Below are 24,447 nucleotides of genomic sequence, written 5' to 3'. Positions count from 1 at the left end.
CTCCCTCCCACACTTCTCCCTGCTCTCAAATGTTGTGGTTGTGTGCTTCCCCTTCTCTCCCCATCTTGTCTTCCGCTCCCTCTTTTTGTATATTTTGTTTGTCTGGTTGATTTGTTTGTGAAATAAATGTTAGCTCTTTCACGAGCCTCGATTCAGTATACAAAAAAACAAACAAACAAAAAAAAAAATTCTAAAGAGTTATATAAAGGGTAATTCTAAAGAGTTATATAAAGGGTAATTCTAAAGAGTTATATAAAGGGTAATTCTAAAGAGTTATATGAAGGCTAATTTGAAAGAGTTAAATCAAGGGTGATTCTAAAGAGTTATATAAAGGGTAATTCTAAAGAGTTATATGAAGGGTAATTCTAAAGAGTTATATAAAGGGTAATTCTAAAGAGTTATATAAAGGGTAATTCTAAAGAGTTATATAAAGGGTAATTCTAAAGAGTGAAATAAAGGGTAATTCTAAAGAGTGAAATAAAGGGTAATTCTAAAGAGTTATATAAAGGGTAATTCTAAAGAGTTATATAAAGGGTAATTCTAAAGAGTTATATAAAGGGTAATCCTAAAGAGTTATATAAAGGGTAATTCTAAAGAGTTATATTAAGTGTAATCCTAAAGAGTTATATAAAGGGTAATTCTAAAGAGTTATATAAAGGGTAATTCTAAAGAGTTATATAAAGGGTAATTCTAAAGAGTTATATAAAGGGTAATTCTAAAGAGTTATAAAAAGGGTAATTCCAAAGAGTTATATAAAGGGTAATTCTAAAGAGTTATATAAAGGGGAATTCTAAAGAGTTAAATCAAGGGTAATTCTAAAGAGTTATATAAAAGGTAATTCTAAAGAGTTATATAAAGGGTAATTCTAAAGAGTTATATAAAGGGTAATTATAAAGAGTTATATAAAGGGTAATTATAAAGAGTTATATAAAGGGTAATTCTAAAGAGTTATATAAAGGGTAATTCTAAAGAGTTATATAAAGGGTAATTCTAAAGAGTTATATAAAGGGTAATTCTAAAGAGTTATATAAAGGGTAATTCCAAAGAGTTATATAAAGGGTAATTCTAAAGAGTTATATAAAGGGTAATTCTAAAGAGTTATATAAAGGGTAATTCTAAAGAGTTATATAAAGGGTAATTCTAAAGAGTTATATAAAGGGTAATTATAAAGAGTTATATAAAGGGTAATTCTAAAGAGTTATATAAAGGGTAATTCTAAAGAGTTATATAAAGGGTAATTCTAAAGAGTTATATAAAGGGTAATTCTAAAGAGTTATATAAAGGGTAATTCTAAAGAGTTATATAAAGGGTAATTCTAAAGAGTTATATAAAGGGTAATTCTAAAGAGTTATATAAAGGGTAATTCTAAAGAGTTATAAAAAGGGTAATTCTAAAGAGTTATATAAAGGGTAATTCTAAAGAGTTATATAAAGGATAATTCTAAAGAGTTATATAAAGGGTAATTCTAAAGAGTTATATAAAGGGTAATTCTAAAGAGTTATATAAAGGGTAATTCTAAAGAGTTATATAAAGGGTAATCCTAAAGAGTTATATAAAGGGTAATTCTAAAGAGTTATATTAAGTGTAATCCTAAAGAGTTATATAAAGGGTAATTCTAAAGAGTTATATAAAGGGTAATTCTAAAGAGTTATATAAAGGGTAATTCCAAAGAGTTATATAAAGGGTAATTCTAAAGAGTTAAATCAAGGGTAATTCCAAAGAGTTATATAAAGGGTAATTCTAAAGAGTTATATAAAGGGGAATTCTAAAGAGTTAAATCAAGGGTAATTCTAAAGAGTTATATAAAGGGTAATTCCAAAGAGTTATATAAAGGGTAATTCTAAAGAGTTATATAAAGGGTAATTCTAAAGAGTTATATAAAGGGTAATTCCAAAGAGTTATATAAAGGGTAATTCTAAAGAGTTATATAAAGGGTAATTCTAAAGAGTTATATAAAGGGTAATTCCAAAGAGTTATATAAAGGGTAATTCTAAAGAGTTATATAAAGGGGAATTCTAAAGAGTTAAATCAAGGGTAATTCTAAAGAGTTATATAAAAGGTAATTCTAAAGAGTTATATAAAGGGTAATTCTAAAGAGTTATATAAAGGGTAATTATAAAGAGTTATATAAAGGGTAATTATAAAGAGTTATATAAAGGGTAATTCTAAAGAGTTATATAAAGGGTAATTCTAAAGAGTTATATAAAGGGTAATTCTAAAGAGTTATATGAAGGGTAATTATAAAGAGTTATATAAAGGGTAATTCTAAAGAGTTATATAAAGGGTAATTCTAAAGAGTTATATAAAGGGTAATTCTAAAGAGTTATATAAAGGGTAATTCTAAAGAGTTATATAAAGGGTAATTCTAAAGAGTTATATAAAGGGTAATTCTAAAGAGTTATAAAAAGGGTAATTCTAAAGAGTTATAAAAAGGGTAATTCTAAAGAGTTATAGAAAGGGTAATTCTAAAGAGTTATATAAAGGGTAATTCTGAAGAGTTACATAAAGGGTAATTCTAATGAGTTATATAAAGGATAATTCTAAAGAGTTATATAAAGGGTAATTATAAAGAGTGATATAAAGGTAATTCGAAAGAGTTATATAAAGGGTAATTCTAAAGAGTTATATAAAGGGTAATTATAAAGAGTGATATAAAGGTAATTCTAAAGAGTTATATAAAGGGTAATTCTAAAGAGTTATAAAAAGGGTAATTCTAAAGAGTTATATAAAGGGTAATTCTAAAGAGTTACATAAAGGGTAATTCTGAAGAGTTATATAAAGGGTAATTCTAAAGAGTTATATAAAGGGTAATTCTAAAGAGTTATATAAAGGGTAATTCTAAAGAGTTATATAAAGGGTAATTCCAAAGAGTTATATAAAGGGTAATTCTAAAGAGTTATATAAAGGGTAATTCTAAAGAGTTATATAAAGGGTAATTCTAAAGAGTTATATAAAGGGTAATTCTAAAGAGTTAAATCAAGGGTAATTCTCAAGAGTTATATCAAAGGTAATTCGAAAGAGTTATATAAAGGGTAATTCTAAAGAGTTATATAAAGGGTAATTCTAAAGAGTTATATAAAGGGTAATTCTAAAGAGTTATATAAAGGGTAATTCTAAAGAGTTAAATCAAGGGTAATTCTAAAGAGTTATATAAAAGGTAATTCTAAAGAGTTATATAAAGGGTAATTCTAAAGAGTTATAAAAAGGGTAATTCTAAAGAGTTATATAAAGGGTAATTCTAAAGAGTTATATAAAGGATAATTCTAAAGAGTTATATAAAGGGTAATTCTAAAGAGTTATATAAAGGGTAATTCTAAAGAGTTATATAAAGGGTAATTCTAAAGAGTTATATAAAGGGTAATTCCAAAGAGTTATATAAAGGATAATTCTAAAGAGTTATATAAAGGGTAATTCTAAAGAGTTATATAAAGGGTAATTCTAAAGAGTTATATAAAGGGTAATTCTAAAGAGTTATATAAAGGGTAATTATAAAGAGTTATATAAAGGGTAATTCTAAAGAGTTATATAAAGGGTAATTCTAAAGAGTTATATAAAGGGTAATTCTAAAGAGTTATATAAAGGGTAATTCTAAAGAGTTATATAAAAGGTAATTCTAAAGAGTTATATAAAGGGTAATTCTAAAGAGTTATAAAAAGGGTAATTCTAAAGAGTTATATAAAGGGTAATTCTAAAGAGTTATATAAAGGGTAATTCTAAAGAGTTATATAAAGGATAATTCTAAAGAGTTATATAAAGGGTAATTCTAAAGAGTTATATAAAGGGTAATTCTAAAGAGTTATATAAAGGGTAATTCTAAAGAGTTATATAAAGGGTAATCCTAAAGAGTTATATAAAGGGTAATTCTAAAGAGTTATATTAAGTGTAATCCTAAAGAGTTATATAAAGGGTAATTCTAAAGAGTTATATAAAGGGTAATTCTAAAGAGTTATATAAAGGGTAATTCTAAAGAGTTATAAAAGGGTAATTCTAAAGAGTTATATAAAGGGTAATTCCAAAGAGTTATATAAAGGGTAATTCTAAAGAGTTATATAAAGGGGAATTCTAAAGAGTTAAATCAAGGGTAATTCTAAAGAGTTATATAAAAGGTAATTCTAAAGAGTTATATAAAGGGTAATTATAAAGAGTTATATAAAGGGTAATTATAAAGAGTTATATAAAGGGTAATTATAAAGAGTTATATAAAGGGTAATTCTAAAGAGTTATATAAAGGGTAATTCTAAAGAGTTATATAAAGGGTAATTCTAAAGAGTTATATAAAGGGTAATTCTAAAGAGTTATATAAAGGGTAATTCTAAAGAGTTATATAAAGGGTAATTCTAAAGAGTTATATAAAGGGTAATTATAAAGAGTTATATAAAGGGTAATTCTAAAGAGTTATATAAAGGGTAATTCTAAAGAGTTATATAAAGGGTAATTCTAAAGAGTTATATAAAGGGTAATTCTAAAGAGTTATATAAAAGGTAATTCTAAAGAGTTATATAAAGGGTAATTCTAAAGAGTTATAAAAAGGGTAATTCAAAAGAGTTATATAAAGGGTAATTCTAAAGAGTTAAATCAAGGGTAATTCTAAAGAGTTATATAAAAGGTAATTCTAAAGAGTTATATAAAGGGTAATTCTAAAGAGTTATAAAAAGGGTAATTCTAAAGAGTTATATAAAGGGTAATTCTAAAGAGTTATATAAAGGATAATTCTAAAGAGTTATATAAAGGGTAATTCTAAAGAGTTATATAAAGGGTAATTCTAAAGAGTTATATAAAGGGTAATTCTAAAGAGTTATATAAAGGGTAATTCCAAAGAGTTATATAAAGGATAATTCTAAAGAGTTATATAAAGGGTAATTCTAAAGAGTTATATAAAGGGTAATTCTAAAGAGTTATATAAAGGGTAATTCTAAAGAGTTATATAAAGGGTAATTATAAAGAGTTATATAAAGGGTAATTCTAAAGAGTTATATAAAGGGTAATTCTAAAGAGTTATATAAAGGGTAATTCTAAAGAGTTATATAAAGGGTAATTCTAAAGAGTTATATAAAAGGTAATTCTAAAGAGTTATATAAAGGGTAATTCTAAAGAGTTATATAAAGGGTAATTCTAAAGAGTTATAAAAAGGGTAATTCTAAAGAGTTATATAAAGGGTAATTCTAAAGAGTTATATAAAGGATAATTCTAAAGAGTTATATAAAGGGTAATTCTAAAGAGTTATATAAAGGGTAATTCTAAAGAGTTATATAAAGGGTAATTCTAAAGAGTTATATAAAGGGTAATCCTAAAGAGTTATATAAAGGGTAATTCTAAAGAGTTATATTAAGTGTAATCCTAAAGAGTTATATAAAGGGTAATTCTAAAGAGTTATATAAAGGGTAATTCTAAAGAGTTATATAAAGGGTAATTCTAAAGAGTTATAAAAGGGTAATTCTAAAGAGTTATATAAAGGGTAATTCCAAAGAGTTATATAAAGGGTAATTCTAAAGAGTTATATAAAGGGGAATTCTAAAGAGTTAAATCAAGGGTAATTCTAAAGAGTTATATAAAAGGTAATTCTAAAGAGTTATATAAAGGGTAATTCTAAAGAGTTATATAAAGGGTAATTATAAAGGGTAATTATAAAGAGTTATATAAAGGGTAATTCTAAAGAGTTATATAAAGGGTAATTCTAAAGAGTTATATAAAGGGTAATTCTAAAGAGTTATATAAAGGGTAATTCTAAAGAGTTATATAAAGGGTAATTCTAAAGAGTTATATAAAGGGTAATTCTAAAGAGTTATATAAAGGGTAATTATAAAGAGTTATATAAAGGGTAATTCTAAAGAGTTATATAAAGGGTAATTCTAAAGAGTTATATAAAGGGTAATTCTAAAGAGTTATATAAAGGGTAATTCTAAAGAGTTATATAAAAGGTAATTCTAAAGAGTTATATAAAGGGTAATTCTAAAGAGTTATAAAAAGGGTAATTCTAAAGAGTTATATAAAGGGTAATTCTAAAGAGTTACATAAAGGGTAATTCTGAAGAGTTATATAAAGGGTAATTCTAAAGAGTTATATAAAGGGTAATTCTAAAGAGTTATATAAAGGGTAATTCTAAAGAGTTATATAAAGGGTAATTCCAAAGAGTTATATAAAGGGTAATTCTAAAGAGTTATATAAAGGGTAATTCTAAAGAGTTATATAAAGGGTAATTCTAAAGAGTTATATAAAGGGTAATTCTAAAGAGTTAAATCAAGGGTAATTCTCAAGAGTTATATCAAAGGTAATTCGAAAGAGTTATATAAAGGGTAATTTTAAAGAGTTATATAAAGGGTAATTCTAAAGAGTTATATAAAGGGTAATTCTAAAGAGTTATATAAAGGGTAATTCTAAAGAGTTAAATCAAGGGTAATTCTAAAGAGTTATATAAAAGGTAATTCTAAAGAGTTATATAAAGGGTAATTCTAAAGAGTTATATAAAGGGTAATTATCAAGAGTTATATAAAGGGTAATTATAAAGAGTTATATAAAGGGTAATTCTAAAGAGTTATATAAAGGGTAATTATAAAGAGTTATATAAAGGGTAATTCTAAAGAGTTATATAAAGGGTAATTCTAAAGAGTTATATAAAGGGTAATTCTAAAGAGTTATATAAAGGGTAATTCTAAAGAGTTATATAAAGGGTAATTCTAAAGAGTTAAACCAAGGGTAATTCTCAAGAGTTATATAAAGGGTAATTCCAAAGAGTTATATAAAGGGTAATTCTAAAGAGTTATATAAAAGGTAATTCTAAAGAGTTATATAAAAGGTAATTCTAAAGAGTTATATAAAGGGTAATTCTAAAGAGTTATATAAAGGGTAATTCTAAAGAGTTATATAAAGGGTAATTCTAAAGAGTTATATTAAGGGTAATTCTAAAGAGTTATATTAAGGGTAATTCTAAAGAGTTATATAAAGGGTAATTCTAAAGAGTTATATAAAGGGTAATTCCAAAGAGTTATATAAAGGGTAATTCTAAAGAGTTATATAAAGGGTAATTCTAAAGAGTTATATAAAGGGTAATTCTAAAGAGTTATAAAAAGGGTAATTCTAAAGAGTTATATAAAGGGTAATTCTAAAGAGTTATATAAAGGATAATTCTAAAGAGTTATATAAAGGGTAATTATAAAGAGTGATATAAAGGTAATTCGAAAGAGTTATATAAAGGGTAATTCTAAAGAGTTATATAAAGGGTAATTCTAAAGAGTTATATAAAGGGTAATTCTAAAGAGTTATATAAAGGGTAATTCTAAAGAGTTATATAAAGGGTAATTCTAAAGAGTTATATAAAGGGTAATTATAAAGAGTGATATAAAGGTAATTCTAAAGAGTTATATAAAGGGTAATTCTAAAGAGTTATATAAAGGGTAATTCTAAAGAGTTATATAAAGGGTAATTCTAAAGAGTTATATAAAGGGTAATTCTAAAGAGTTATATAAAGGGTAATTCTAAAGAGTTATATAAAGGATAATTCTAAAGAGTTATATAAAGGGTAATTATAAAGAGTGATATAAAGGTAATTCGAAAGAGTTATATAAAGGGTAATTCTAAAGATTTATATAAAGGGTAATTCTAAAGAGTTATATAAAGGGTAATTCTAAAGAGTTATATAAAGGGTAATTCTAAAGAGTTATATAAAGGGTAATTCTAAAGAGTTATATAAAGGGTAATTCTAAAGATTTATATAAAGGGTAATTCTAAAGAGTTATATAAAGGGTAATTCTAAAGAGTTATATAAAGGGTAATTCTAAAGAGTTATATAAAGGGTAATTCTAAAGAGTTATATAAAGGGTAATTCTAAAGAGTTATATAAAGGGTAATTCTAAAGAGTTATATAAAGGGTAATTCTAAAGAGTTATATAAAGGGTAATTCTAAAGAGTTATATAAAGGGTAATTCTAAAGAGTTATATAAAGGGTAATTCTAAAGAGTTATATAAAGGGTAATTCTAAAGAGTTATATAAAGGGTAATTCTAAAGAGTTATATAAAGGGTAATTATAAAGAGTTATATAAAGGGTAATTCTAAAGAGTTATATAAAGGGTAATTCTAAAGAGTTATATAAAGGGTAATTCTAAAGAGTTATATAAAGGGTAATTCTAAAGAGTTATATAAAAGGTAATTCTAAAGAGTTATATAAAGGGTAATTCTAAAGAGTTATAAAAAGGGTAATTCTAAAGAGTTATATAAAGGGTAATTCTAAAGAGTTACATAAAGGGTAATTCTGAAGAGTTATATAAAGGGTAATTCTAAAGAGTTATATAAAGGGTAATTCTAAAGAGTTATATAAAGGGTAATTCTAAAGAGTTATATAAAGGGTAATTCCAAAGAGTTATATAAAGGGTAATTCTAAAGAGTTATATAAAGGGTAATTCTAAAGAGTTATATAAAGGGTAATTCTAAAGAGTTATATAAAGGGTAATTCTAAAGAGTTAAATCAAGGGTAATTCTCAAGAGTTATATCAAAGGTAATTCGAAAGAGTTATATAAAGGGTAATTCTAAAGAGTTATATAAAGGGTAATTCTAAAGAGTTATATAAAGGGTAATTCTAAAGAGTTATATAAAGGGTAATTCTAAAGAGTTAAATCAAGGGTAATTCTAAAGAGTTATATAAAAGGTAATTCTAAAGAGTTATATAAAGGGTAATTCTAAAGAGTTATATAAAGGGTAATTATCAAGAGTTATATAAAGGGTAATTATAAAGAGTTATATAAAGGGTAATTCTAAAGAGTTATATAAAGGGTAATTATAAAGAGTTATATAAAGGGTAATTCTAAAGAGTTATATAAAGGGTAATTCTAAAGAGTTATATAAAGGGTAATTCTAAAGAGTTATATAAAGGGTAATTCTAAAGAGTTATATAAAGGGTAATTCTAAAGAGTTAAACCAAGGGTAATTCTCAAGAGTTATATAAAGGGTAATTCCAAAGAGTTATATAAAGGGTAATTCTAAAGAGTTATATAAAAGGTAATTCTAAAGAGTTATATAAAAGGTAATTCTAAAGAGTTATATAAAGGGTAATTCTAAAGAGTTATATAAAGGGTAATTCTAAAGAGTTATATAAAGGGTAATTCTAAAGAGTTATATAAAGGGTAATTCTAAAGAGTTATATTAAGGGTAATTCTAAAGAGTTATATAAAGGGTAATTCTAAAGAGTTATATAAAGGGTAATTCCAAAGAGTTATATAAAGGGTAATTCTAAAGAGTTATATAAAGGGTAATTCTAAAGAGTTATATAAAGGGTAATTCTAAAGAGTTATAAAAAGGGTAATTCTAAAGAGTTATATAAAGGGTAATTCTAAAGAGTTATATAAAGGATAATTCTAAAGAGTTATATAAAGGGTAATTATAAAGAGTGATATAAAGGTAATTCGAAAGAGTTATATAAAGGGTAATTCTAAAGAGTTATATAAAGGGTAATTCTAAAGAGTTATATAAAGGGTAATTCTAAAGAGTTATATAAAGGGTAATTCTAAAGAGTTATATAAAGGGTAATTCTAAAGAGTTATATAAAGGGTAATTATAAAGAGTGATATAAAGGTAATTCTAAAGAGTTATATAAAGGGTAATTCTAAAGAGTTATATAAAGGGTAATTCTAAAGAGTTATATAAAGGGTAATTCTAAAGAGTTATATAAAGGGTAATTCTAAAGAGTTATATAAAGGGTAATTCTAAAGAGTTATATTAAGGATAATTCTAAAGAGTTATATAAAGGGTAATTATAAAGAGTGATATAAAGGTAATTCGAAAGAGTTATATAAAGGGTAATTCTAAAGATTTATATAAAGGGTAATTCTAAAGAGTTATATAAAGGGTAATTCTAAAGAGTTATATAAAGGGTAATTCTAAAGAGTTATATAAAGGGTAATTCTAAAGAGTTATATAAAGGGTAATTCTAAAGATTTATATAAAGGGTAATTCTAAAGAGTTATATAAAGGGTAATTCTAAAGAGTTATATAAAGGGTAATTCTAAAGAGTTATATAAAGGGTAATTCTAAAGAGTTATATAAAGGGTAATTCTAAAGAGTTATATAAAGGGTAATTCGAAAGAGTTAAATCAAGGGTGATTCTAAAGAGTTATATGAAGGGTAATTCTAAAGAGTTATATAAAGGGTAATTCTAAAGAGTTATATAAAGGGTAATTCTAAAGAGTTATATGAAGGGTAATTCTAGAGTTATATAAAGGGTAATTCGAAAGAGTTATATAAAGGGTAATTCTAAAGAGTTATATAAAGGGTAATTCTAAAGAGTTATATAAAGGGTAATTCTAAAGAGTTATATAAAGGGCAATTCTAAAGAGTTATATAAAGGGTAATTCTAAAGAGTTATATAAAGGGTAATTCTAAAGAGTTATATAAAGGGTAATTCTAAAGAGTTATATAAAGGGTAATTCTAAAGAGTTATATAAAGGGTAATTCTGAAGAGTTATATAAAGGGTAATTCTAAAGAGTTATATAAAGGGTAATTCTAAAGAGTTATAGAAAGGGTAATTCAAAAGAGTTATATAAAGGGTAATTCTAAAGAGTTATATAAGTAATTCTAAAGAGTTATATAAAGGGTAATTCTAAACAGTTAAATCAAGGGTAATTCTAAAGAGTTATATAAAGGGTAATTCTAAAGAGTTATATAAAGGGTAATTCTAAAGAGTTATATAAAGGGTAATTCTAAAGAGTTATATAAAGGGTAATTCTAAAGAGTTATATAAAGGGTAATTCTAAAGAGTTATATAAAGGGTAATTCTAAAGAGTTATATAAAGGGTAATTCTAAAGAGTTAAATCAAGGGTAATTCTCAAGAGTTATATAAAGGGTAATTCCAAAGAGTTATATAAAGGGTAATTCTAAAGAGTTATATAAAAGGTAATTCTAAAGAGTTATATAAAGGGTAATTCTAAAGAGTTATATCAAGGGTAATTATAAAGAGTTATATAAAGGGTAATTATAAAGAGTTATATAAAGGGTAATTATAAAGAGTTATATAAAGGGTAATTCTAAAGAGTTATATAAAGGATACTTCTAAAGAGTTATATAAAGGGTAATTATAAAGAGTGATATAAAGGTAATTCGAAAGAGTTATATAAAGGGTAATTCTAAAGAGTTATATAAAGGGTAATTATAAAGAGTGATATAAAGAGTCTTTCTTTATGTCTTTCAATCCTGATAAACCTCACACTCTTACGATGTCTCTCCGAAAAGACCGACTGGAAAACCCTCCCATCCACTTTCTGAATAATCCTCTCCAAGAAGTTCTGTCACTCAAGCTTTTGGGTCTCACTATTTGCCATGATCTTTCTTGGGAAAACCACATTTCAAATCTGGCCTCCAAAGCCAGTCGCCGACTGGGCATCCTCCGTCGTGCGAAGTCCTTCCTTGGCACACCTGAGCTCCTCACCACATACAAGGCTTTCATCCGCAGCTCAATGTAATACTGCTCTCCCCTCTGGGCTGGTGCTCCTGCCTCACACCTAGCCCGTCTTCACGCTGTTGAAACCAAAGCGTTCAGAATCATTGGAATCTCCCGCGATGAAGCTAACTCCAAGGGCCTTTCACTCACTCACCGCAAGCAGGTTGGTGGTCTTTCCGTCTTCTACCGACTCCTCTCTGGCCTTGCCCCCCCCCCCAGCCCTCTCTGGGCTCTGTCCCCCAAATATTCCTACAGGTCGCACAAGATCTGCCTGCAACCCTCTTATGGTTAAACTGCCAAAATCAAGACTTTCTGCTCACCTTCACTCCTTAATTCCTCTTTTCTCCTGCCTCTGGAACAAACTCCCTCACTCTCTTCAATCCCACTCCACCCTCCAGGTCTTTAAAACAGCTGTTCACCACCATCTCTTATCCTCCCCCATCCAAAACCTTGATCTTTTCTACCCCCGCTAATTTCGGTCCCCTTTGTGCCACGTATTTTATACCTCTCCCCCCCCCCCCCCTCCCCCTCCCACGCCTCCTGCCCCCAAGCCCTCTCCCTCCCACACTTCTCCCTGCTCTCAAATGTTGTGGTTGTGTGCTTCCCCTTCTCTCCCCATCTTGTCTTCCGCTCCCTCTTTTTGTATATTTTGTTTGTCTGTTGATTTGTTTGTGAAATAAATGTTAGCTCTTTCACGAGCCTCGATTCAGTATACAAAAAAACAAACAAAAAAAAAAAAAAAATTCTAAAGAGTTATATAAAGGGCAATTCTAAAGAGTTATATAAAGGGTAATTCTAAAGAGTTATATAAAGGGTAATTCTAAAGAGTTATATGAAGGCTAATTCGAAAGAGTTAAATCAAGGGTGATTCTAAAGAGTTATATGAAGGGTAATTCTAAAGAGTTATATAAAGGGTAATTCTAAAGAGTTATATCTATCTATAATTCCAGTAATCTCTGTGTGTCTGTGTGTGTGTCTGTGTGTATGCGACCGCTGTTTCTCGACAACCACGGGTCCGATATACTTGAAACTTGCCAGGTATATTGCTGGGGACCCGAGGATGTGCCTTTTCAAGGTTTCATATTAATCGGACAAGTAGTTACCGAGCTATGTCCAAAAAACGATTCAACCAATCAGAGAGCAGCGAGTTATCACGTGTGCCGAACGTGGCGAACAGACTCTGCCTCGGACGGCACATTTGAGAGCGTATTCATTTATTTCACGTTGGCAAACTATGTTGCCGCTATGTTGGCGTTAAACTATGTTTTAAAACTAATTAAAACTAATTTGCGATTCTTTCGCTTTCCTGCGCGTTTGTGCACGCTATGGCGATTTCTTTACCAAACTCCGCAAGCCGTTCGCTTTGGACCAAACCATTTCATGTAAATAGAGGGGGGGGATTGTCACCGTACTCGCAAGCCGTTCGCTTTGGACCAAACCATTTCATGTAAATAGAGGGGGGGGATTGTCACCGTACTCGCAAGCCGTTCGCTTTGGACCAAACCATTTCATGTAAATAGAGGGGGGGGATTGTCACCGTACTCGCAAGCCGTTCGCTTTGGCTTTGCGAATGGACCAAACCATTTCATGTAAATAGAGGGGGGGGATATAATTTTAGATATATATATAGTACGGGCATGCCCTAGTGAAGGGTAATTCTAAAGAGTTATATAAAGGGTAATTCTAAAGAGTTATATAAAGGGTAATTCTAAAGAGTTATATGAAGGGGAATTCTACTAGAGTTATATAAAGGGTAATTCTAAAGAGTTATATAAAGGTTAATTCTAAAGAGTGAAATAAAGGGTAATTCTAAAGAGTGAAATAAAGGGTAATTCTAAAGAGTTATATAAAGGGTAATTCTAAAGAGTTATATAAAGGGTAATTCTAAAGAGTTATATAAAGGGTAATCATAAAGAGTTATATAAAGGGTAATTCTAAAGAGTTATATTAAGTGTAATCCTAACGAGTTATATAAAGGGTAATTCTAAAGAGTTATATAAAGGGTAATTCTAAAGAGTTATATAAAGGGTAATTCTAAAGAGTTATATAAAGGGTAATTCCAAAGAGTTATATAAAGGGTAATTATAAAGAGTTATATAAAGGGTAATTCTAAAGAGTTATATAAAGGGTAATTCTAAAGAGTTATATAAAGGGTAATTCTAAAGAGTTATATAAAGGGTAATTCTAAAGAGTTATATAAAAGGTAATTCTAAAGAGTTATATAAAGGGTAATTCTAAAGAGTTATATAAAGGGTAATTCTAAAGAGTTATAAAAAGGGTAATTCTAAAGAGTTATATAAAGGGTAATTCTAAAGAGTTATATAAAGGGTAATTCTAAAGAGTTATATAAAGGGTAATTCTAAAGAGTTATATGAAGGGGAATTCTAAAGAGTTATAAAAAGGGTAATTCTAAAGAGTTATATAAAGGGTAATTCTAAAGAGTTATATAAAGGGTAATTCTGAAGAGTTATATAAAGGGTAATTCTAAAGAGTTATATAAAGGGTAATTCTAAAGAGTTATATAAAGGGTAATTCTAAAGAGTTATATGAAGGCTAATTCGAAAGAGTTAAATCAAGGGTGATTCTAAAGAGTTATATAAAGGGTAATTCTAAAGAGTTATATGAAGGGTAATTCTAAAGAGTTATATAAAGGGTAATTCTAAAGAGTTATATAAAGGGTAATTCTAAAGAGTTATATAAAGGGTAATTCTAAAGAGTGAAATAAAGGGTAATTCTAAAGAGTGAAATAAAGGGTAATTCTAACGAGTTATATAAAGGGTAATTCTAAAGAGTTATATAAAGGGTAATTCTAAAGAGTTATATAAAGGGTAATCCTAAAGAGTTATATAAAGGGTAATTCTAAAGAGTTATATTAAGTGTAATCCTAAAGAGTTATATAAAGGGTAATTCTAAAGAGTTATATAAAGGGTAATTCTAAAGAGTTATATAAAGGGTAATTCTAAAGAGTTATATAAAGGGTAATTCTAAAGAGTTATATAAAGGGTAATTCGAAAGAGTTAAATCAAGGGTGATTCTAAAGAGTTATATGAAGGGTATTTCTAAAGAGTTATATAAAGGGTAATTCTAAAGAGTTATATAAAGGGTAATTCTAAAGAGTTATATGAAGGGTAATTCTAGAGTTATATAAAGGGTAATTCGAAAGAGTTATATAAAGGGTAATTCTAAAGAGTTATATAAAGGGTAATTCTAAAGAGTTATATAAAGGGCAATTCTAAAGAGTTATATAAAGGGTAATTCTAAAGAGTTATATAAAGGGTAATTCTAAAGAGTTATATAAAGGGTAATTCTAAAGAGTTATATAAAGGGTAATTCTAAAGAGTTATATAAAGGGTAATTCTGAAGAGTTATATAAAGGGTAATTCTAAAGAGTTATATAAAGGGTAATTCTAAAGAGTTATAGAAAGGGTAATTCAAAAGAGTTATATAAAGGGTAATTCTAAAGAGTTATATAAAGGGTAATTCTAAAGAGTTATATAAAGGGTAATTCTAAACAGTTAAATCAAGGGTAATTCTAAAGAGTTATATAAAGGGTAATTCTAAAGAGTTATATAAAGGGTAATTCTAAAGAGTTATATAAAGGGTAATTCTAAAGAGTTATATAAAGGGTAATTCTAAAGAGTTATATAAAGGGTAATTCTAAAGAGTTATATAAAGGGTAATTCTAAAGAGTTATATAAAGGGTAATTCTAAAGAGTTAAATCAAGGGTAATTCTCAAGAGTTATATAAAGGGTAATTCCAAAGAGTTATATAAAGGGTAATTCTAAAGAGTTATATAAAAGGTAATTCTAAAGAGTTATATAAAGGGTAATTCTAAAGAGTTATATCAAGGGTAATTATAAAGAGTTATATAAAGGGTAATTATAAAGAGTTATATAAAGGGTAATTATAAAGAGTTATATAAAGGGTAATTCTAAAGAGTTATATAAAGGATACTTCTAAAGAGTTATATAAAGGGTAATTATAAAGAGTGATATAAAGGTAATTCGAAAGAGTTATATAAAGGGTAATTCTAAAGAGTTATATAAAGGGTAATTATAAAGAGTGATATAAAGAGTCTTTCTTTATGTCTTTCAATCCTGATAAATCTCACACTCTTACGATGTCTCTCCGAAAAGACCGACTGGAAAACCCTCCCATCCACTTTCTGAATAATCCTCTCCAAGAAGTTCTGTCACTCAAGCTTTTGGGTCTCACTATTTGCCATGATTTTCCTGGGAAAACCACATTTCAAATCTGGCCTCCAAAGCCAGTCGCCGACTGGGCATCCTCCGTCGTGCGAAGTCCTTCCTTGGCACACCTGAGCTCCTCACCACATACAAGGCTTTCATCCGCAGCTCAATGGAATACTGCTCTCCCCTCTGGGCTGGTGCTCCTGCCTCACACCTAGCCCGTCTTCACGCTGTTGAAACCAAAGCGTTCAGAATCATTGGAATCTCCCGCGATGAAGCTAACTCCAAGGGCCTTTCACTCACTCACCGCAAGCAGGTTGGTGGTCTTTCCGTCTTCTACCGACTCCTCTCTGGCCTTGCCCCCCCCCCCAGCCCTCTCTGGGCTCTGTCCCCCAAATATTCCTACAGGTCGCACAAGATCTGCCTGCAACCCTCTTATGGTTAAACTGCCAAAATCAAGACTTTCTGCTCACCTTCACACCTTCATTCCTCTTTTCTCCTGCCTCTGGAACAAACTCCCTCACTCTCTTCAATCCCACTCCACCCTCCAGGTCTTTAAAACAGCTGTTCACCACCATCTCTTATCCTCCCCCATCCAAAACCTTGATCTTTTCTACCCCCGCTAATTTCGGTCCCCTTTGTGCCAGGTATTTTATACCTCTCCCCCCCCCCCCCTCCCCCTCCCACGCCTCCTGCCCCCAAGCCCTCTCCCTCCCACACTTCTCCCTGCTCTCAAATGTTGTGGTTGTGTGCTTCCCCTTCTCTCCCCATCTTGTCTTCCGCTCCCTCTTTTTGTATATTTTGTTTGTCTGTTGATTTGTTTGTGAAATAAATGTTAGCTCTTTCACGAGCCTCGATTCAGTATACAAAAAAACAAACAAAAAAAAAAAAAAAAAATTCTAAAGAGTTATATAAAGGGTAATTCTAAAGAGTTATATAAAGGGTAATTCTAAAGAGTTATATAAAGGGTAATTCTAAAGAGTTATATGAAGGCTAATTCGAAAGAGTTAAATCAAGGGTGATTCTAAAGAGTTATATGAAGGGTAATTCTAAAGAGTTATATAAAGGGTAATTCTAAAGAGTTATATGAAGGGTAATTCTAAAGAGTTATATAAAGGGTAATTCTAAAGAGTTATATAAAGGGTAATTCTAAAGAGTTATATGAAGGGGAATTCTACTAGGGTTATATAAAGGGTAATTCTAAAGAGTTATATAAAGGTTAATTCTAAAGAGTGAAATAAAGGGTAATTCTAAAGAGTGAAATAAAGGGTAATTCTAAAGAGTTATATAAAGGGTAATTCTAAAGAGTTATATAAAGGGTAATTCTAAAGAGTTATATAAAGGGTAATCATAAAGAGTTATATAAAGGGTAATTCTAAAGAGTTATATTAAGTGTAATCCTAAAGAGTTATATAAAGGGTAATTCTAAAGAGTTATATAAAGGGTAATTCTAAAGAGTTATATAAAGGGTAATTCTAAAGAGTTATATAAAGGGTAATTCCAAAGAGTTATATAAAGGGTAATTCTAAAGAGTTATATAAAGGGGAATTCTAAAGAGTTAAATCAAGGGTAATTCTAAAGAGTTATATAAAAGGTAATTCTAAAGAGTTATATAAAGGGTAATTCTAAAGCGTTATATAAAGGGTAATTATAAAATATAAAGGGTAATTATAAAGAGTTATATAAAGGGTAATTCTAAAGAGTTATATAAAAGGTAATTCTAAAGAGTTATATAAAGGGTAATTCTAAAGAGTTATATAAAGGGTAATTCGAAAGAGTTATATAAAGGGTAATTCCAAAGAGTTATATAAAGGGTAATTCTAAAGAGTAATATAAAGGGTAATTCTAAAGAGTTATATAAAGGGTAATTCTAAAGAGTTATATAAAGGGTAATTCTAAAGAGTTATATAAAGGGTAATTCTAAAGAGTTATATAAAGGGTAATTCTAAAGAGTTATATAAAGGGTAATTCTAAAGAGTTATATAAAGGGTAATTCTAAAGAGTTATATAAAGGGTAATTCTAAATAGTTATATAAAGGGTAATTATAAAGAGTTATATAAAGGGTAATTCTAAAGAGTTATATAAAGGGTAATTCTAAAGAGTTATATAAAGGGTAATTCTAAAGAGTTATATAAAGGGTAATTCTAAAGAGTTATATAAAGGGTAATTCTAAAGAGTTATATAAAGGGTAATTCTAAATAGTTATATAAAGGGTAATTATAAAGAGTTATATAAAGGGTAATTCTAAAGAGTTATATAAAGGGTAATTCTAAAGAGTTATATAAAGGGTAATTCTAAAGAGTTATATAAAGGGTAATTCTAAAGAGTTATATAAAAGGTAATTCTAAAGAGTTATATAAAGGGTAATTCTAAAGAGTTATATAAAGGGTAATTCTAAAGAGTTATAAAAAGGGTAATTCTAAAGAGTTGTATAAAGGGTAATTCTAAAGAGTTATATAAAGGGTAATTCTAAAGAGTTATATAAAGGGTAATTCTAAAGAGTTATATGAAGGGGAATTCTACTAGAGTTATATAAAGGGTAATTCTAAATAGTTATATAAAGGGTAATTCTAAAGAGTGAAATAAAGGGTAATTCTAAAGAGTGAAATAAAGGGTAATTCTTAAGAGTTATATAAAGGGTAATTCTAAAGAGTTATATAAAGGGTAATTCTAAAGAGTTATATAAAGGGTAATCCTAAAGAGTTATATAAAGGGTAATTCTAAAGAGTTATATTAAGTGTAATCCTAAAGAGTTATATAAAGGGTTATTCTAAAGAGTTATATAAAGGGTAATTCTAAAGAGTTATATAAAGGGTAATTCTAAAGAGTTATATAAAGGGTAATTCTAAAGAGTTATATAAAGGGTAATTCCAAAGAGTTATATAAAGGGTAATTCTAAAGAGTTATATAAAGGGGAATTCTAAAGAGTTAAATCAAGGGTAATTCTAAAGAGTTATATAAAAGGTAATTCTAAAGAGTTATATAAAGGGTAATTCTAAAGAGTTATATAAAGGGTAATTATAAAGAGTTATATAAAGGGTAATTATAAAGAGTTATATAAAGGGTAATTATAAAGAGTTATATAAAGGGTAATTCTAAAGAGTTATATAAAAGGTAATTCTAAAGAGTTATATAAAGGGTAATTCTAAAGAGTTATATAAAGGGTAATTCTAAAGAGTTATATAAAGGGTAATTCCAAAGAGTTATATAAAGGGTAATTCTAAAGAGTTATATAAAGGGTAATTCTAAAGAGTTATATAAAGGGTAATTCTAAAGAGTTATATAAAGGGTAATTCTAAAGAGTTATATAAAGGGTAATTATAAAGAGTTATATAAAGGGTAATTCTAAAGAGTTATATAAAGGGTAATTCTAAAGAGTTATATAAAGGGTAATTCTAAAGAGTTATATAAAGGGTAATTCTAAAGAGTTATATAAAAGGTAATTCTAAAGAGTTATATAAAGGGTAATTCTAAAGAGTTATATAAAGGGTAATTCTAAAGAGTTATATAAAGGGTAATTATAAAGAGTTATATAAAGGGTAATTCTAAAGAGTTATATAAAGGGTAATTCTAAAGAGTTATATAAAGGGTAATTCTAAAGAGTTATATAAAAGGTAATTCTAAAGAGTTATATAAAGGGTAATTCTAAAGAGTTATATAAAGGGTAATTCTAAAGAGTTATAAAAAGGGTAATTCTAAAGAGTTATATAAAGGGTAATTCTAAAGAGTTATATAAAGGGTAATTCTGAAGAGTTATATAAAGGGTAATTCTAAAGAGTTATATAAAGGGTAATTCTAAAGAGTTATATAAAGGGTAATTCTAAAGAGTTATCTGAAGGCTAATTCGAAAGAGTTAAATCAAGGGTGATTCTAAAGAGTTATATAAAGGGTAATTCTAAAGAGTTATATGAAGGGTAATTCTAAAGAGTTATATAAAGGGTAATTCTAAAGAGTTATATAAAGGGTAATTCTAAAGAGTTATATAAAGGGTAATTCTAAAGAGTGAAATAAAGGGTAATTCTAAAGAGTGAAATAAAGGGTAATTCTAACGAGTTATATAAAGGGTAATTCTAAAGAGTTATATAAAGGGTAATTCTAAAGAGTTATATAAAGGGTAATCCTAAAGAGTTATATAAAGGGTAATTCTAAAGAGTTATATTAAGTGTAATCCTAAAGAGTTATATAAAGGGTAATTCTAAAGAGTTATATAAAGGGTAATTCTAAAGAGTTATATATAAAGGGTAATTCTAAAGAGTTATATAAAGGGTAATTCTAAAGAGTTATATAAAGGGTAATTCCAAAGAGTTATATAAAGGGTAATTCTAAAGAGTTATATAAAGGGGAATTCTAAAGAGTTAAATCAAGGGTAATTCTAAAGAGTTATATAAAGGGTAATTATAAAGAGTTATATAAAGGGTAATTATAAAGAGTTATATAAGGGGTAATTCTAAAGAGTTATATAAAGGGTAATTCTAAAGAGTTATATAAAGGGTAATTCTAAAGAGTTATATAAAGGGTAATTATAAAGAGTTATATAAAGGGTAATTCTAAAGAGTTATATAAAGGGTAATTCTAAAGAGTTAAATCAAGGGTAATTCTAAAGAGTTATATAAAGGGTAATTCTAAAGAGTTATATGAAGGGTAATTCAAAAGAGTTATATAAAGGGTAATTCTAAAGAGTTATATAAAGGGTAACTCTAAAGAGTTATATAAAGGATAATTCAAAAGAGTTATTTCAAGGGTAATTTTAAAGAGTTATATAAAGGGTAATTCTAAAGAGTTATATAAAGGGTAATTCAAAAGAGTTCTTTGAAGGGTAATTCTAAAGAGTTATATAAAGGGTAATTCTAAAGAGTTATATAAAGGGTAACTCTAAATCTTAATGTGCCCTCTGTAAGAATGGCGTTCTCGAGGATGAAACACTAAGTATATGCGAAGCATGAGGATATGCGGTTTGTAGCCGTGATCTATTGCCTGGAAACTTAAACTCAGGCTAGACAATTCAAAGCTGAGTACACGACCTCTGAACTCTCCTGTCATTCGCACAACATATGATTGCTGTCAGATACCATGTTATAGTTACATTGCAATAAAAGTGCAGAGTGTAAAAAGGCTTTGATGGTGGAATGAGACATGACCATGTGGGTGGAATTGGAGGACATGAAAGCAATAAAGATACGAGTTCCGTTGACTCCCGTGATCCGAAATTCGTCTCTCAACATGATGACCTTTGATCTGTGTGGATCACCTGGATCAGTGTCCCGTATCTACATTCCGTGGGGAGAGAGGAAAAAATGCAATGGTGCAACATTACATCATTGAATATACAGCATGTTTCAAAAAAGTGGACTATTTGAACGTTTTATTGTCGAGAAATTACAAAAGGTAGCAAGTTCAGTGATACATTGATGGAAAGTATACACCATGCCATTTTCAAATCACTCAATGTTCAGCTTGTAGTTGATATTTTCAATGTGTGTCCTGCCTTCAAACTTGTGAACAATGTGTGTTCACAAGTTACTTCCAGTAATCATCACAAGTTTCTTCCAGTCACCATTCACAAGTTTCTTTGAGTCACCATTCACAAGTTTCTTCCAGTCACCATTCACAAGTTACTTCCAGTAATCATCACAAGTTTCTTTGAGTCACCATTCACAAGTTTCTTCCAGTCACCATTCACAAGTTACTTCCAGTAATCATCACAAGTTTCTTCCAGTCACCATTCACAAGTTACTCCCAGTAATCATTCACAAGTTGCTTCCAGTAATCATTCTAGCTATCATTCACAAATTTCTTCCAGTCACCATTCACAAATTGCTTCCAGTCACCATTCACAAATTGCTTCCAGTCACCATTCTAGCTATCATTCACAAATTTCTTCCAGTTACCATTCACAAATTTCTTCCAGTTACCATTCACAAATTACTTCCAGTCACCATTCACAAGTTGCTTCCAGTCACCATTCACAAGTTGCTTCCAGTAATCATTCCAGGTCCCATTCACAAATTTCTTCCAGTTACCATTCACAAGTTGCTTCCAGTCAACATTCACGAGTTGCTTCCAGTCACCATTCACAAGTTGCTTCCAGTCACCATTCACAAGTTGCTTCCAGTAATCATTCCAGTTCCCATTCACAAATTTCTTCCAGTTACCATTCACAAGTTGTTTCCAGTCACCATTCACAAGTTGCTTCCAGTAATCATTCCAGTCACCATTCACAGGTTTCTTCCAGTATTCATTCACAAGTTTCTTTCATTCACATTCATTCACACATTCACAAGTTACTTCCAGTCACCATTCTAAGTGTTTTTGGGAATACTTTAGGTGATGTGCAAGGAATGCGTTGTTAGAGTGGGATTCTGAATGGACACACGAGAGCGTGCAAGACGTACACATTTGAGCAGGCGTATTTCATCGAGAGCAGTTTCCGTGTAATGTGGTGCACTCTTAACCACCTTCATTGCCACAAACTCGGCGGCTCTGTCCAGGGTTGGGAAAGAAACATGACAATTGCAAGTAATGCGGCTCACATTCCCATTGCATCAAAGCGGTTCCAGAATCAGTCCATAACCTATTCCTTCCCTATGATCCTTTAGTTTCACTCACTGCAGGTCCCAACAGAGCCAGACGGTGGAAAAATGACCCCATCCCAACTTGCGCATCACTTCATATCGCCGACTATATATTTCTCCGGTGCACACTGGATGGTATCCTCCTGAAAATACACACACATCCATGAATTCTCAAATGAAGCACAGCTCAATCAATGCCTCTCGTTTGCATGCGATCAACTTGTTTCCATTTTGATGATTTTAATTTTCTTACAACTGCTCCAATATAATTCTTGCACTCATTTCCCTACTTTTCAAAACTTTTTTTGTGAATAAATTATTCATTGTGGGCTGGGAGTGTGCTGAAGTTTGTGCTTTCAGATTTTTACCCCGCAGACTCGAAGCAATTAAAAAGCGGGGTTAAGCAATTGGTTCATGTCTGTCTGTCTGTCTGTCTTTCTTAAGAGTTTATGATCGTCAGTTTATAAACAAGGAACAACTTATTTGAATGGAATGCTATATTTTGAACATGAATAGGAAGACAAGTTTGCCATTTTACTGTACTTTGGCTCAGAACATGTCCCGAACGCACATGCGCAGACAAGAGTGAGATGATATTTATATTCTAATCTACCTGCCTGACAGTCAAACAAAATTGAAAATCATTCCAAACAGGAAACTTACTGTATTTAAAGACATCATCAAGGATGCTATATAACAGGCATGAATAACTAATGTAACATGTGAGATTGGGTGATGTAATAGACACTGGGTAAAGCAGAGGTAAAACCCAGAATTAATTTATTTACACGACTTTTATCATATTTATTTTATTTAAATTGAATTATATACTTGAACACTGGAGAGGGAACATAAAATTGCCTTCTTGTCACCTCCAATAACCTCCAGTTTTGCAGTACTTGGACATGTTAAATAAGGTGGCATATAAGGGTGGTGTATAACACATGAACACTGTTTCAATAGCGCTAAACTTCCGGATTATTTTAACGATCTTCAAAATCATTACTTTATACTACATTACATATACCTATGTTAGAAGCAACCTTCATCCATTCCACGGACCCTATATTGTGTCGTCAAAAGGAATTTGTGCATTCTCTCATTCCCTTTCAACATGGTAAGATTAAAGGTGTTTCCCGGACCGCTGTCCATGGTATGTCTGCAAATGGTGAGTCCCCGGCTTTGGGGGAGCCCCCTGTCCCCTCCCTCCAAGGTATTGGTGCTCGTGAGTGATCGCTCTCAACTCCACTCTAGCCAATCAGAGCCAGAGATAGTGATGACTGCATCAACCAATGGGTGTTCAGATTACCAATTACATCATGACTGATGTGATGAACCAACTGGTGTCATAGACATGCTTATATATGCACAACCTTTCACTTCCTTCTTTCTCTTGCTGTGTATTACCTTGAGGAGTACAGCACAAAACGTTTAGGTTATTCTTATTATGCCGTGTTTGTTTTCTTGTATTTTAAAATCACTATTTTATTAAAATTGAAGTATAAACTTGAACACTGAACGGGGTATCGTGCTCCATGAACTCCTCACGTAATCCTGTCACCATTTCAGATTTTATTGTATGTATAAGCAAAATAAAGCAATCATGCGAATGGATGTTTGAGAATCATTATGAGTTGCTCAATAAAGATGCAAGAAGGACTGAAGCTTCTGATGTGAAACCATGGTTCTTCGTTCATCAAGTGCTATAAATAAATAAATAATGCCCAATTAAGATAAAACATGAGTGTAAACTAGAACGACACTCGATAGAGCACATATCTCCGCCTGGTGAACAGTTTACGCTTTGTATCCTACTGATAGGCCGGATCTGGATTCGTACTGGAACCAAAATCGAATCGGCTTGATCTTGTCACCCAACCAACTCATCCACCTAGTTTTGTCATAATCCATCCACAACTTTTTGAAATATCATGTTATATGTAGTTTTTGAGCCAATCACTCAATGGTGAAGAATCACTTAAAAATTTAATAACTAATCGTATACGGATCCATATTCGAATCCCCACTAAAATTGAATCAACCCTTCCTTGTCACTCATAGGCCTGGTGTTGGCTGAGCGGTTAGGGTGCCGGCTTGGGATCCTAGGATCCTGGGTTTGAATCCCGGTCGATTGCTGAATTAACGCCAGGGGGGTTGACTCAGCCTGTCATCCTTCCGAGGTCGGTGAATTGAGCACCAGTTCACTGGTAATTCTCTGTGTGTCGCAAGAGGCGACCAACGGGGTTGGCGGCAGGAA

At 29.8% G+C, this 24,447-nt stretch overlaps 1 protein-coding gene across 7 annotated transcripts in view; it reads right to left on the bottom strand.

Moving 5' to 3' along the window:
- Positions 1-24,447, bottom strand: part of LOC137416490 (SRSF protein kinase 3) — a 101,219-nt gene that overhangs the window by 26,811 nt on the left and 49,961 nt on the right. For all 7 annotated transcript variants that reach the window (XM_078776763.1, XM_078776765.1, XM_068102096.2 and 4 more), the window contains 3 exons: positions 22,225-22,333; positions 22,011-22,098; positions 20,798-20,885 (listed from right to left, as the gene is read on the bottom strand). In XM_078776763.1, the coding sequence (XP_078632889.1) occupies positions 20,798-20,885; positions 22,011-22,098; positions 22,225-22,333 (285 nt within the window). The remainder of the gene's footprint in view (positions 1-20,797; positions 20,886-22,010; positions 22,099-22,224; positions 22,334-24,447) is intronic.

Source organism: Myxine glutinosa, chromosome 4 (genome assembly GCF_964187855.1).
Source record: "Myxine glutinosa chromosome 4, kmMyxGlut1.1, whole genome shotgun sequence".
NCBI classification, from domain to species: Eukaryota; Metazoa; Chordata; class Myxini; order Myxiniformes; family Myxinidae; genus Myxine; species Myxine glutinosa.
Note: the sequence above shows the minus strand (reverse complement) of the source record. Positions and strands in the feature narration are given on the sequence as shown.